This window comes from Tachysurus fulvidraco, chromosome 2, assembly GCF_022655615.1.
Source record: "Tachysurus fulvidraco isolate hzauxx_2018 chromosome 2, HZAU_PFXX_2.0, whole genome shotgun sequence".
NCBI lineage: Eukaryota > Metazoa > Chordata > Actinopteri > Siluriformes > Bagridae > Tachysurus > Tachysurus fulvidraco.
Genome location: NC_062519.1, coordinates 3,666,717 through 3,679,928, shown reverse-complemented (window position 1 = coordinate 3,679,928; position 13,212 = coordinate 3,666,717). Strand labels below are relative to the sequence as shown.

The following is a 13,212-nucleotide window of genomic DNA, read 5'->3' as shown; positions in this document are numbered from 1 at the left end:
TAGAGAGTCGTAGCTCAAGATCGCATGCGAACTAATGCGAGGGAGAGGAGAACTAAGGAGCAGGGAGAGATAACGAGATGAATTACTCGTCTACAGCTGCCTCTCCCTATCTCTCTATCCCTTATATCTATCTACGTATCTCTCTCTCTCATTCTCTTTCTCTCTCCCTCTCCCTCTCTCATTCTCTCTCTCACTCCCTCTCTCATTCCCTCTCTCTCTCTCTCCCTCTCTCATGTGTGAGAGAGTGTGAGGGTCTCTGAAGGTCAGCGTGCACAACTCCTCATTGTGTGAATGTGTCAAGAAACAGTTGAGGCTTTTTATAGAAAATTGTTGGGAATTTTAAATGTTTTATTTATTTTTGCCAAGGTTTTGAACATTTTTTGATCGATATTTAATTTAGAAAACAATAAAAGTGAGGAACCTTTTCATCTTTCACCTCCATTTTTTAAATAGTTTGTTTTGGGTTTTTTTTAGTTATAAATTATAAATTACACCAATTATTTAAGACATATGTTCTGTGTTATATTTAATGTCTATATTTTTCTTTTTATACATTATATTTCCTTCTTTTTACAGTTTTTATTTTATAGACGTTTTCATGTATTATTTGGCTTATTTGAAGACAAAGAGATGTTGAACCCCTTTAAAAATGGTTATTTAGAGATGTGCTTAACAACTTGAGAAAAAAAGAAGAAAAAGGTTTTTATTTTTAAATATTCTAAAGTTGATGAATCAGTCGTTTATCTCCTTTAATTGGACTTACAGCCAGCTTCTAATAATCTTACTTTAAATCAATTAATAAATTTCTGAAATAAAAAAATCAATTCAACCAATAAAGAATAAAAGAAAAGAAATACAAAAGAAAATATAAAGTACATGAATAATATCTTTTTAGACAGTGTAATGAAAATACGCAGAGATTTTATGATTCATTTTAATGCATTAATGAATAATTGCACCTCATTTTAAAAAGTTAGAGGGTTAAAAGGTTCAATCCGTTTCAGGTCGAGAGTTTCAGGAATTCAAAGCCGACTAATTCACAGAACAGGAAGATATTTAAAGATGAGTAAAGACTGATGAAATGTTGCTTTTGTCTGCCTTTTTGCTTTTAACTGAATCTTAATAAATGAATCATGTTTAAAGAATCATGTGTACAGAATGACACGTTAATAAATGAATCACTGAACATTCATTCATTCATTCACTCATTCATTATCCAAGCTTCTCGTGTCTCGGGGAGCCTGTGCCTATCTCAGGCGTCAACGGGCATCGAGGCAGGATACACCCTGGACGGAGTGCCAACCCATCACAGGGCACACACACTCTCATTCACTCACACACTACGGACAATTTTCCAGAGATGCCAATCAACCTACCATGCATGTCTTTGGACCAGGGGAGGAAACCGGAGTACCAGTAGGAAACCCCCGAGGCACGGGGAGAACATGCAAACTCCACACACACGAGGCGGAGCTGGGAATCGAACCCCCAACCCTGGAGGTGTGAGGCGAACGTGCTAACCACTAAGCCACCGTGCCCTCCTATCACTGAACAATTAAATAAAATAAATATATTCCATTGTTTAGATCAAACCATGTGGTGTGGATAACTGTGTGAAATATTTCCCAGGTTTGGTCAGAGAGCCACTGCGATACTGATGAGCTCCTCATTGGAGGACCCACTGCAGCCTCCGACAGACTACAGATCCGCCCGGAGTCAGCACGTCGAGTTCAGGTCTGTATCTTTACCGTCATGAATCAGTTGAAACTTTGTGAAAGTGAATTAACGTATATATATTGGAGGTCTGATTTCTGGTCTGGAATCCTTCAAATTCGAATTAATTCGTAATTGCTCACATTCAGGTCTGGGAGACACGCGGACGCCATCTTTACTAACAGCTACCGCAAGGTTCTTGGTCAAATATCTGCTAGAAAATTCCTCCAGACTGTTACAGGAAAAGGGTCCAGGTAAAGTGATGTTTACTCTATAGTTATCATTTATCCGTTTAAGCAGATTCAATTAAATAAAGTTAATGACAAATGAGGGAAAATAATTAGGATCTGATTATAAAGGTAGGGGTCCAGTCAGCCAATCATGTGGCTGCAGAGCGATGCATAAAATCATACAGGTTCTGTTCATGTTCACATCAAACATCAGAATGAGGAAAAAGTCTCGATTGTTGACTACAGATTTTCCTGTCAGCTGATAGCAGCCTGGCTGGACGTCAACTCGCTGGATGTTGCGTGAGAAAATCCCCGTTGTTTCTGAAATAATCAAACTGGCACCAACAACCACACTCGATCATGTCAAATCATCTCCTGAATATTACCTAAAGCTCTTGTCCTGTATCTGTATGACTATATGCTTTACACTGCTGCCATATGATTGGCACATATATTATTTGCATGAATGTTCCCCATGTGTATACATACTGTAGATTATATAGTAAGTAATGTTTGGTTTGGTGTTTCCACTAAACTAAACTAAAACTATTAGACATAAAAAAACAAACAAACAAAAAAAAAACAAATAAAGATTCAATCAATATATAAATCACAAAATGCTCACATAGCTACAGGCCTCCACTGTATTCATTTGCATAACTTGCTGTGATTGGCTCTTTTATCTTATGATGCAATAACACTCATCTGGAGGTAAACTGGTTGTTACTTTTACCATTTGTGTCACTTTGATTGACTGACTGATTTTGCGATGCGCTAGGCCTTTATAATTCATCTGGCACATTTTGGCATAATTACGCAATTATTTATTTATTTATTTATTTTTTTAGAGTTTACTAGGATGAGTACACAACCCTAGTCATGATTCTTTCTAAAAACCAAATGTAAATACATTCTGACTGTTACATTTGTTTGTTCAGAAGCAGGCCAGAATCTGAACCCTATGTAAAACGGCAGGCTGGAATTTTTGAGGACACGTACAAGCAGGACCTGATGTCCTTCGAGAGGGAACGCAGCTACAGGAAGCAGCAGAGAGGACGTCGAGGCTTTAGGTACCTTTTTTTTCTTTAAACCTAACGATGACATGCCTACTTTGGGTGTTACAAATTAAAAGTAACGAAAAACGTTAATAGCCGTTCAGCGAGTCGATTCGTTTGACTCGGTTCACTTAAAAGAGTCGACTCTTTCAGCTCCTAAATGACTCTTTATTATTTTGACCACCTCTGAATGAACACAGTGTCTCTCTTTACTCTGTTTATTTTTATTTCTACTAATGTTTATTCCCCCCCCCCCCCAGTCTTCAGTGCAGTGGCTGTGATTGTGGTGTGCTGATGAACAGGAAATGTCCAGAGAATCGACACAGAAAATAAGAAAAGAAAATAATGTCTTGCTTTCTTTTGGTTTGCCAATAAAATGGATTATGCAAAAAAAAATAAAAAATTAAATCAGAACAGCTGAGACAAACTGTTCTAATGCTTTATATCATTCTAATAAATGCTAACTAATACAGGAGGGATGTGCAAAGTGATTTTTATTTTTCACAAAATCATTGAGTAAAAAAAATAAGCAAAAGAACACAAAACAAGCTGGAATTTGTGTTTTTTTTTCCTTTTTATTTTTTTAAATTGTTTTCTTTACAAAACCACGGTTTGGTGAGATGAGCGTTCGGTGCGGTAACAAGCTGTAAAAATGGTCGTGTGTGTTGTCCGTACAGATATAAAGAAAAGTGATAAACAAAAATCCAAATCTCTCCTTGAAAGAGAATTTGGGAACCGACTTACGAACACAACAGAAAAATATTTACAGCTTGCTGTGAAAGAAAAAAAAAAAAATCACCTGAACGAAATCAGTGACAATCAAAGTCAAAAACCCCCAATGGATCACGTACAGTGCATTCAGCTGTGTGTTTATAAAAACAAAAACAAAACAAAAAACATGAAAACGTCCAAACTGCATTTGTCTTTTCAGATTTTATTCCGATTTTTTTTTTCCTTTTTAAAATTGGAACAGTCCAATAAACTTCCATGAGCCGTCACAGCCTTGTCGGTTAACGTCCATGGAAGTGATGCTTTCGTGCCGGATTTCTTCACTTAAATAAAGACAAGAACAATATGAAGCTCTGTTCTCCTCACGGCTGCTTTCGGTGATCGTTTAGCTTTTCTGTCTGAAAGAAGGAAAGAGAACTCATTCAGAATTGTGAATTAAAACTGGATAAATCTTTTAAAGCAGCTTTCTGAACTTGCAGCCCACAGACATACATACTTCAAACAAAAACACACAAATCATAAGGAAAACATTTAGTATCGCAGCACACAAAAGTTGGTTTTATATTAATATTTACAAAGCAATTGCCTCCAACACCTGCAATTAAATCAGCCTGTGAAATTAAACACGCTGGTTCTGAGGAAAGTTCGATTCGACCTTCTCCACACATGATTGAGAGGAGAGTGAAAATAAGACCCTCCCACCCAGAAAACATGACTGATTTCGCTCTCCCGGCTGTGACATCATGATACGAACAAGTTTTATTTTTTCTTCATTTATATATATATATTTGTCCCTCTGTGGTTTTTAATTAGAAATATTAAGCCGACTCGTACGTTTGGTTGGTCTGTGATTCACTGCTGTTTTGCAGGAGAATGTAGGTCAGTGTTGAAGATTATTACACAAAGTGCTGCTGAATGCTCGACTCTGATTGGTCAGAAGAAGTTGATTCATTCTCTATTAACACCAGCAGGTCCGAAATATATTTAAAATGCACTCGAACACGTTCGGATAAAACTAACAATAGAACACCTTTAACGTTCACAGAGAAGGAAAAGAGGGGGAAAAAAGAGAGACGTTAGTGAGCGTCACCATCACGAGGTGAAGCGGTTCTTTAAGGTGACGGTGCAACAGACAATATTTTTCATTCGTACAAAAAAGTGTGTTACGTCGGCGTAGCATTAACATAAAATTCAAATCATTTACAGATTTTTAACAAATACATTTTTAAGTGTAACAGAACAAAAAAAAAAAACGTCTCGTTCGTTAATAAATAAGTTGTAATCGTTACTAAATTGCGGCTGCATGAGACTCGGCGGGTTCGAGAAAATAAACAGCGCTTCGTTACACTACCTTGTTGCTTGCGGCCCTTTACTGAGTCACGTTTAACGATTGAAGATTTATTGTCCGTCGTAGTTAAAAAAAAAAAAAAAAAAAAAGAAGGTAAATCCGTCCTGAACGCGAGATTAAATAAAGAAGCCTTGAGCGTGCGGTGTTCATACATCATACGCAGCAAATTGTGATTATAAAACCAACTTTGGTGATGAAAGCTGAAGCTGATGTGAAAAACACGTTCACGAACGAATGACGCCACGGAACAAGATCACACAGTCATGCACTTTGCACTACGGCGGTGAAAAGGACGCCATGCTGTCCTCCGGATGCAGAGCCTTACTTCAGCCTGGGAGACTGGGCTTTTGTTTTAATAAGCCAAGCTTTCACCGCAGACTCCTATACTTAGCCAACCTACTACTCTGCTCAGCAGCGATCCTGGAGGACGAGGATGTGGGGGAAAAAAGAACAGAGAGGAGCAAACAGGAGAGTTTTAAAGCAGGAACGAGCACTGACTAAAGAAGAGAGAGGAAGAAAAAAGAGGAAATGTTACAGCAGGGTTTTTTTTTTCTCGGGGGGTGGGGGGGGGTGGGGGTGGATTTACAACTTTATGCAAAAGTTTGTGTACCCTTGGTGCTGCAGGGCATAAATAATCAGCTCAGTGAAAGCAATAAAAACAATTTAACACTATGTTTATAAATGTTTTGGCACCTTGTCCAGAAGAAATCCCAGCTTTCATACCTTAGTTAATATTCAAGCCTTTATTATTCTTATTATACAGTGTTGGGAAAGAAAATACAAAAAAAAATATATATAATAATAATAATAAAGTGAGGGGTGCCAATACTTTTATCTTCGAGAGGAATGCTTAGGGCATTTTCTGTCAAGTCCCATATTTCATGGAGCGGTACGTAGTGCTCTAGATGTGAGGCACGGTGTCAGTGTTTTAGTGAGTAATTATTTATAGATATTTAAACAACAGTGAAAATGTTGCATTGGAGCACTTTATAGAACGATTTGTAATTTCTTCACTTAAAACAAGGTGCACAAATGGACATCTCAGTAATTGATAGAATTGAAATGAGAGACACACACACAAAAAAAAAAAACACGCTGTACCTTTTAATTGCTTTCTGGGCCAGCATGCGGTTCCCAGCCAGGAAGGTGAGGCTTCCCAGGATGGCCAGGTACTTAAGAGTCTGGAACATGTTCAGTTGAGTCCAGTACACGTACATCAGGCCCAGCATGGCTGTGTCACAAACATCATGATCAACAACAACAAAAAAATTATGTATTTGATGTAAAAAAAAATGTCCTGTGGCACGAAGCCTAAGATCAGAAATGATTCTTCTCGTGATCTCTTACTAAAAATCTGACCCCATGCCCAATTGTATGCACTCACCAGCATGGCCAACGTGGAAGAGCACACAGCTGGGGGACAGACTGAAGTTGGAAATGTTGGCACCGAGCTTGAACCACTGCATAGGAAAATACAGAATGAGATTACCACATCTAATCTCCATCCATCCATCAATCCTCCTCTTTTCAAGGGTGCAAATGCTTTCATTTTAAGGACTTAACCTTCTTTTCAATAACTTACGTTTAACACTCGGGCTAAACTTACATGTGTAGAATTTGTGCTTTTTTGAGACATTTCTACAAGAAATGATCTGTGGTCATTTTGTTGTTCCCTTAATTAATTTTGTCTGCATTAATCACGCAAGCAGTGTCTCATTGAGAAGAGAGAACGGTCAAAATTACCAGGATGAGCAGCAGCAGGAAGGGAGAGAGGACGAGTGCGGTGAAAGTGTTGGACAGGACAGTAGGTGGTCTTTTCTCTGGCTCACGGAACATATGCTAAAGCAGACAGGAGGGGGGGGGATATATAAATATAGTAGTTTCACTACAATCCATTTGTGTTTCCTTTGCTCTTGTAAACACTGTTATAATGATGTAATAAGTCGAATACGGACCTGAATCTCTGGTTTGGGAACGTACAGGTTCTTTGACTGAATCGTAGACGGAGCCTCTTCGTCGAGGAACTTGAGAACAACGTCCGCCTTTGAAGAAATGAAACAAACATTTCGATCACGTTGGACATAATATCAAAAATCTAACACAATGACGAAGCTCCACGGCGATAAGTTTACTGTTTCCGTACCACGTTCCATAAGACCGGGTTCTCCAGCGTGGCGTCTCCCACCATCAGGTAGAGAGTGTAGGTGCCTGAGATGGAGTCGAACTCCGTCTTTCTCTCGGCCGTGTCCAGCTCAAACTTGTACAGGTTCTTGTTGTCCGGCTCGGCCACGAATACCACCTCCTGCCCCGTCTTCTGGTTGTGCAGCCTTACGAAGGTCTGAGAACAGGCGGCGATCAGAATACAGCCATTAAAACCTGTTTGAGCTTGTGGGAAATTCGAGCATGCTGAAGTTTCCCTTTATTGAGAAAACAACCGTGATTGCCAAAGACGCTGAATATCCAAGAGTCCTCGTGCCTTATTAATGATCATCAAATTTAAACCATGCTGAAGACAAACAGCTAATGCAGCAGAGAAATACAGGAAAGAATATAGCTCCTCTTCTTGTATAGCCCATTCGATGAAGGAAACAAAGAAAGACACCATGTTGACTGGCCTCTCCCTCATTTTTTTTAGTCCTTTTTATTATACAAATTAAAAAAAAAGAAGGGAGGAAAAAAGGAGTAAAAGTCTAAAAGTAGAGAATGTGTGTGTTTAAAGCAGAGATGCTGGAGGTACTTCCTCTATGTGACACCCTGTTTACTGCCCCTGGATGTTCCAGAGACCACCTTTGTTAAAGTTGCGAACATCAGGAAGCAAGTTGTGATGCCGTACCTGGTGTGGTGTGAGCTCTACTCTGGTGGCTTCGTCCACCAGCTGGAAGGTCATAGCGAAGTTTTGGTGGCTGTCAGCCATGAAGGAGGTCTTGGCTTTGTTTGGATATTCCACTCTAGGGAAAAATTAATAAATCAATTAATATACCCAAATAAGTGAAAAACCGAATCAGCTGTGTGTGACGAGACGGTGGAGGATCTCACCGAGTGGTTTTGGCACCGATGCTCTGATCCTTGTCGACCACAGAGAGGTCCATGTTGCTGATGGCTACCTTGGTAGAGACTTTTACCTTGAGCTGAAATAAATTTTTTATTTAAAATTACCACATGTTTAAAGAGGAAGGCTTTGTGTGGTGAACAGAATGATGTGACCGCGTATTGTTCGGGGTTCAGACGTCTACAAAAGACAAGGGCTTGATCTCTGACCTTCTGAGCTGACCTTACGATTTGACAGAATGTGGAATAAATAATTGCTTTTTAAAAGCCTCATCGGGGAATGAATCAGCAGTCATTTAGACAATTAAGAGTCGAAGCGTCTGGGGGAACGTTTTTAACCTCTTTTTTTTTTCCTTTTTAAAAACAGAAGCATGATTACATGGTTACGCCGTGACCGAGTTTATCGTCGCATAATATCAAACAGTCCGCTTACATCGATTTGGTTGGCCACCAGGCGACTGTCTCCGGTGACGGCCACGGAGAACTGGTAGTAACCGCTTGCAGGCTGGCTGGCCATGAAGTTCAGCTGAAAAATGTCACTATAACAAAAGAAACAAAAATTTTAATATTTACCTGGGGAGGAAAAACAAACAAACAAAAAAAAAACAAAAAAAAACGCAAAACTACAGCACTTTGAATGTTACCACGGCAACAGAAGCAAATAATGACTTTCAAGACTATAATTTCCTAAAGCAGGATCTACAGTTCTAAGACGTCATGGAGAAGGTGTGTGTCAAGAACGTACTCTTGTAGAGTGAAGGGGGTTTGACTCAGGACTACAGCTTTGGAGGATACAGAGGTGGCCGATTCCACCAGTACGTTAGCCGAGCTCAGAGGCTGACACAGGACATCGGTCACCTGGAGCTGTAACACACCCAAACACACACACACACACAGCTAGAATCAGTAACAGTGTAATCCTTACCATTACATTACAGAAAAAAAATAAATAAATAAAATTCGCTATTATATTTCTGTATATTAAAAATTAAACGTATTTTAAAATGCACTCCCATCACCCATCGAGTGGATTGAGAAAAATAATCTACATTATTAAACTTATAATGCGGTGGACGGATAACAGAAGGGACAGGTTCTGGATTAACTAAACCAGTCGATCAAATTTTAAAACAGTCAGCGGTATTAAAAACAGGGAAAGAAATAGGATTTTATTCTGCCATCTGTTTCCACGGTTCTTGCTGTCGTTCTCATTTCAGAACTGTTTAAACCTTTTGTGCGTTTGTTTTTTGTGTTCATTCTCATTCCTAAACATTGTGAAAAGGGAAACAGAACGCAATCCAAAACTATTTTTTTCTGGGCTTACAAACTAATCCATGCCTCATAAAATGTTTGTAGCATTCTGCGTTTTCCTGTGTTTAAAGGAAAATCCTCAAAATGCCAGCGTGTTAACATTGTGTGTACCTGCAGCAGAGGCTGGCTGTGTGAGACCGACGCAGAGCCCAGAGCTTTAACAATGACCGGCTTGTGGAAACGGTTGTTGGATAGTGCGTTAGCGGCGCTGGCCACGCTAAACGCCTCAGACAGAGAGTCCCACGACTTCTTACTGAAGATGGAGTTCACCAGCTGGATCACCTGGTCCTGGGAAAACAGCACAAAGAAAGATTTCCCACAACATTCAGGCGATTCCTATACCACAGTGCTGCTGAAACAAACCCCACATCTCAGAAGGTGATCGCTCCATTTCCTAGAATTTCTGCTGCAAATCACTCTTGATCTATTATCGTTCCTACAGCTTGTTCACAAGAGACTTGTTTGGTGGACGCACCACATAAATGGGTTAAAAATGTACCTTCTGTACAAAGAGGTTTGTAGCTGCTATATCACAAGCGATAACAGGAAACTAACTTCTTTTATGGATGTTTTCACTGAAGTTATGCTGTGTAATTCATCAAGAAATATCATACTGTAAAACTATGGCAAACTGTTATAATAATAATAATAATAATAATAATAATAATAATAAATAACAGAGATGTGGTGAAGAGTCTCACCTCTTTCAGTGGAGGCTCCACGTCCATGTGATCAGACAGAGCGTACGCTGCGGACACGAACAGTGCAGTGGCCTCCAGTCCTTCCTCGAACTGAAGATACACACCACCCAGGTCGTCCAGTCGAGCAGCCAGATCCTGCATGTGACACACAACAGGGTCAGAGAAATCAAATGTATTCTAGCAATAGAATGAAAGAAGGCATTCGTCAAAAAAAAAAAAAAAAAAAAAAAAAAAAAAAGACACAAGCTGAAATTTTAAACCTGTACAATGGCGCCACCTAAAGCCTGACTTTAGTCATCTTACCTCGATTTCCTCCAGGATATCTCCGAGTTCAGCCTGCTGAGAGAGACGGGAGGCAGCCTGCAGAGCCTGTATGATGCTGTGTAGAGGAAACGAATGAAACAAGAATATTAGCTTGAATGTGAGTTGATTTCAGAGTCAGAAGTGACAGTGACAACACCAAGCTGCCTGTTTCACGAGTGCTGCTTCCCATCCACACGCCCCACTTTTCTACATCCAGTTTATAATTCCTTGCTTATAAATGTCTGACTAAGTGACTATCATGACTGAACTGTTACAACAGTTGCTGTTTAATGGTAAAGTATCAGTTTACAAGAAAATTCAAAGTGGTTAAGTTTTTAAGTTCCTAAACTATTTTCCTAAACATTTTCGTAGTTCACTAAATCAAACCAGAGAGGGTTAATACAATAGAAAATCTACGAACATCTGTGAAAACCTTCACACCAGAAATAAGGCATAAAGGTGAGGAGATACCTTAAGCTAAATAACAAATGTGTGCAACTGGATAAGTTGAAACAGGGGATCTGCTACAGAAGCCACACTGGTTCATTTTTAAAAGGCTAGAGCCAGCTTTTTCCACATATGTTTATTAGGGTTAGTCTTCTGGATTCTTAATTCAGTCTGCGTACACACAACGAAGCCCAAAAACAAGACAAGCATTTACTCACGCCATGACATTGTCTTCCTTTGCGATACGTGCTTTAAGGGCACTGACCACCTCTTGTGATGCCAGAGGGAGTCCCAGAGAGCTGAGAGCGCTCACAGCCTGGTGGATCTGAGAGATGGTGGAGTCCTCACTTACGGTGGCGAGGAGCAAGTCCCGAGTCTCGTTCGATACATTGATCTGAAAATCAAATTTTAAAACAAAAATTAAAACCCAGACAAAAAAAAAAAAAAAGAAAAGTGTTCTCCTTCTTTCATCAGACAGTTTACACCGAAACTTAATTACTTTAAAAACCAATACAATTACTATCCTACCTCACAAGAGGAAAGCACTTGACTAGCCTCAGCTACATAAAACAGAGATTCAATGCTGGAAGTGTCCAGGTTGGACTTAATGAATCTGCAAGCCTCCTAAAGATATAAAAAAATAAAATATTAACAGACAAGCAATAACAGTGGGTTGGTATGATGTCCCTGCCATGTTTATACAAGCTCACGTCCGAATCGGGCACATCTTCTCCCAGCTTGCTCAGGCCGACGACCGAGAAGTACGCTGACTTCAGATCCGTAAATGGCTGCTCCAGAACACCCTGAAGACGCTCTACATCCGAATCAGTCAGGTGATGAGTGGGGTTTAGGGCCCAGGCTCCGAAAGCCAGGAGGGAGACCAGAATGCTGACCAAACCTTTCAACACACGTGCATGTAAACATTAAGGAGAGTTAGTAAGTAAGTAAGTAAGTAAGCAAGTAAATAAATAAATAAAATAAATAAAATACCGTACAAATTCTCATTCTTTATGAAAATTTACACAAAGCCTGCCATTTATTGTGCATTTGCATTCATAGATCTATGAACCTACCCCACAGGTCCTTCCACCCCCCCCTCCCCCTCCCTCCCACTAACATACGATGACATGCACCAGTCACTTTGTGTAACATTGGTCTGCTCATTTGCACTTGCACTTTCTCTGCTTTATTTAATTTCTATTGTTAGTATTATCTGTATGCACCTTGGGACTGAGAGTAACGCAATTTCAATTCTCTGTATGTACTGTACATGTGGAAGATTGATAATAAAGCAAAACTTGAACTTGCACTGTGGATTCAATACATGACAGATTGTCAAGTTAGTCTCAGGACACTGCACACGAAAATACCTCACTGTCTACAAAATAAGTGCAATACATTTGTGATTTAAAATGGATTTAAACCCTAATTAGTGCATTATGTGTTCAATAAAAGCTCATTTTAAATAAAACATCATTAGCTTATTTACAATAATGGCAGAGAAATGAGAATAAATGGGTTAAAATATTGCAGATTGGAGGTCATGTCGGTTTTCAAAATAAAAAAATTATGGTTAAAAAAAAAGACAATTTTAATTTTAATTAGCAAGCTAGTCAGCTAGCATGTTAGCATTATGCTAACTAATGACAGAAGACCGTTTGTTTAAGAACCAGTGCAAACAGGGAAGAACAAATGGGGTTATGACGCACATCGTAGAAAAATTACACCTGTAATATTTTTTTGGAAATTGACCGAAATCTCAGTTAAATGACTTACGGAGTAGCGCCATGTCGCTGTATGCAGCGTCACCAAAAGCACTCGCGAGACTTCCGGTACAGAGAGGAACCTATTTACACTGAAGGAACAGGGGGATCCGTTTGCACAGTTTGTCTAATCACACATTTTATTGAATTAAAAGTAATAATAAAAAAATTAACAGATGTTCCGGAAAATATCCAATTAATATATAACCCATATCACAAACCTGAACGAAGCGTTGACTGATTAAGTCATAAGAAACCCCCCCCGTAAACCGAACATGGTATAACCCAACCGCTGCGATTGAATAATAGTAAGGAAGCATATTATAATTCTCTTAGCTGCAGATTTAACGCGTTTAAATAAACACGTAAATTCTATATTTTTTATCGATTTCCATTTTAAATAATATTGTGTTATCATTTCAAATCGTGCTTTGTATCTTTTATTAAAGGCGTTGATTTGGCATTGTGTCCGTTTCCTATTGGTCCATGGTGTCGCAGCGCGCTGTCCAATCAGAGAAGGTGTTCGGGGTATGACGTCATCCATAGACGAGCATTTTCACATTG

At 39.3% G+C, this 13,212-nt stretch overlaps 2 protein-coding genes across 4 annotated transcripts in view; one reads left to right on the top strand and one right to left on the bottom strand.

The window, feature by feature from the left end:
* ghrh (growth hormone releasing hormone) overlaps nt 1-3,475 on the top strand; it is a 7,102-nt gene extending 3,627 nt beyond the window's left edge. The window contains exons 3-6 of one of the 2 annotated variants that reach the window (XM_027154852.2): nt 1,630-1,734; nt 1,863-1,967; nt 2,882-3,013; nt 3,259-3,475. In XM_027154852.2, the coding sequence (XP_027010653.1) occupies nt 1,630-1,734; nt 1,863-1,967; nt 2,882-3,013; nt 3,259-3,331 (415 nt within the window). In that variant the 3' untranslated portion in view covers nt 3,332-3,475. The remainder of the gene's footprint in view (nt 1-1,629; nt 1,735-1,862; nt 1,968-2,881; nt 3,014-3,258) is intronic. The other variant, XM_047810199.1, reaches the window with a different exon arrangement.
* A 94-nt stretch (nt 3,476-3,569) lies between these two features.
* rpn2 (ribophorin II) lies at nt 3,570-12,746 on the bottom strand. Of its 2 annotated transcripts, XM_047810197.1 has the most exons (18): nt 12,662-12,746; nt 11,596-11,783; nt 11,414-11,509; nt 11,104-11,279; nt 10,439-10,514; nt 10,136-10,270; nt 9,546-9,722; nt 8,869-8,987; nt 8,557-8,662; nt 8,112-8,203; nt 7,909-8,023; nt 7,219-7,413; nt 7,031-7,117; nt 6,819-6,914; nt 6,460-6,535; nt 6,177-6,306; nt 5,401-5,495; nt 3,570-4,125 (listed from the first exon to the last, which is right to left on the bottom strand). In XM_047810197.1, exons 1-17 carry the CDS (start codon nt 12,672-12,674, stop codon nt 5,444-5,446), a joined length of 1,929 nt encoding a protein of 642 aa, XP_047666153.1. In that variant the 5' UTR covers nt 12,675-12,746; the 3' UTR covers nt 3,570-4,125; nt 5,401-5,443. The 2 variants fall into 2 exon arrangements, with proteins under 2 accessions (XP_047666153.1, XP_027010652.1); XM_027154851.2 differs by lacking the exon at nt 5,401-5,495.
* Nucleotides 12,747-13,212: the final 466 nt, after the last annotated feature.

What these genes read in the sequence shown, in the direction of transcription:
- rpn2 (XM_047810197.1), bottom strand. An exon ending in AAGATGTGCCCGATTCGGAC is followed by an intron (nt 11,510 to 11,595) that starts GTGAGCTTGTAT and finishes TTATATCTTTAG; the next exon opens with GAGGCTTGCAGATTCATTAA. An exon ending in ACCCCCTTCACTCTACAAGA is followed by an intron (nt 8,663 to 8,868) that starts GTACGTTCTTGA and finishes CTTTTGTTATAG; the next exon opens with TGACATTTTTCAGCTGAACT.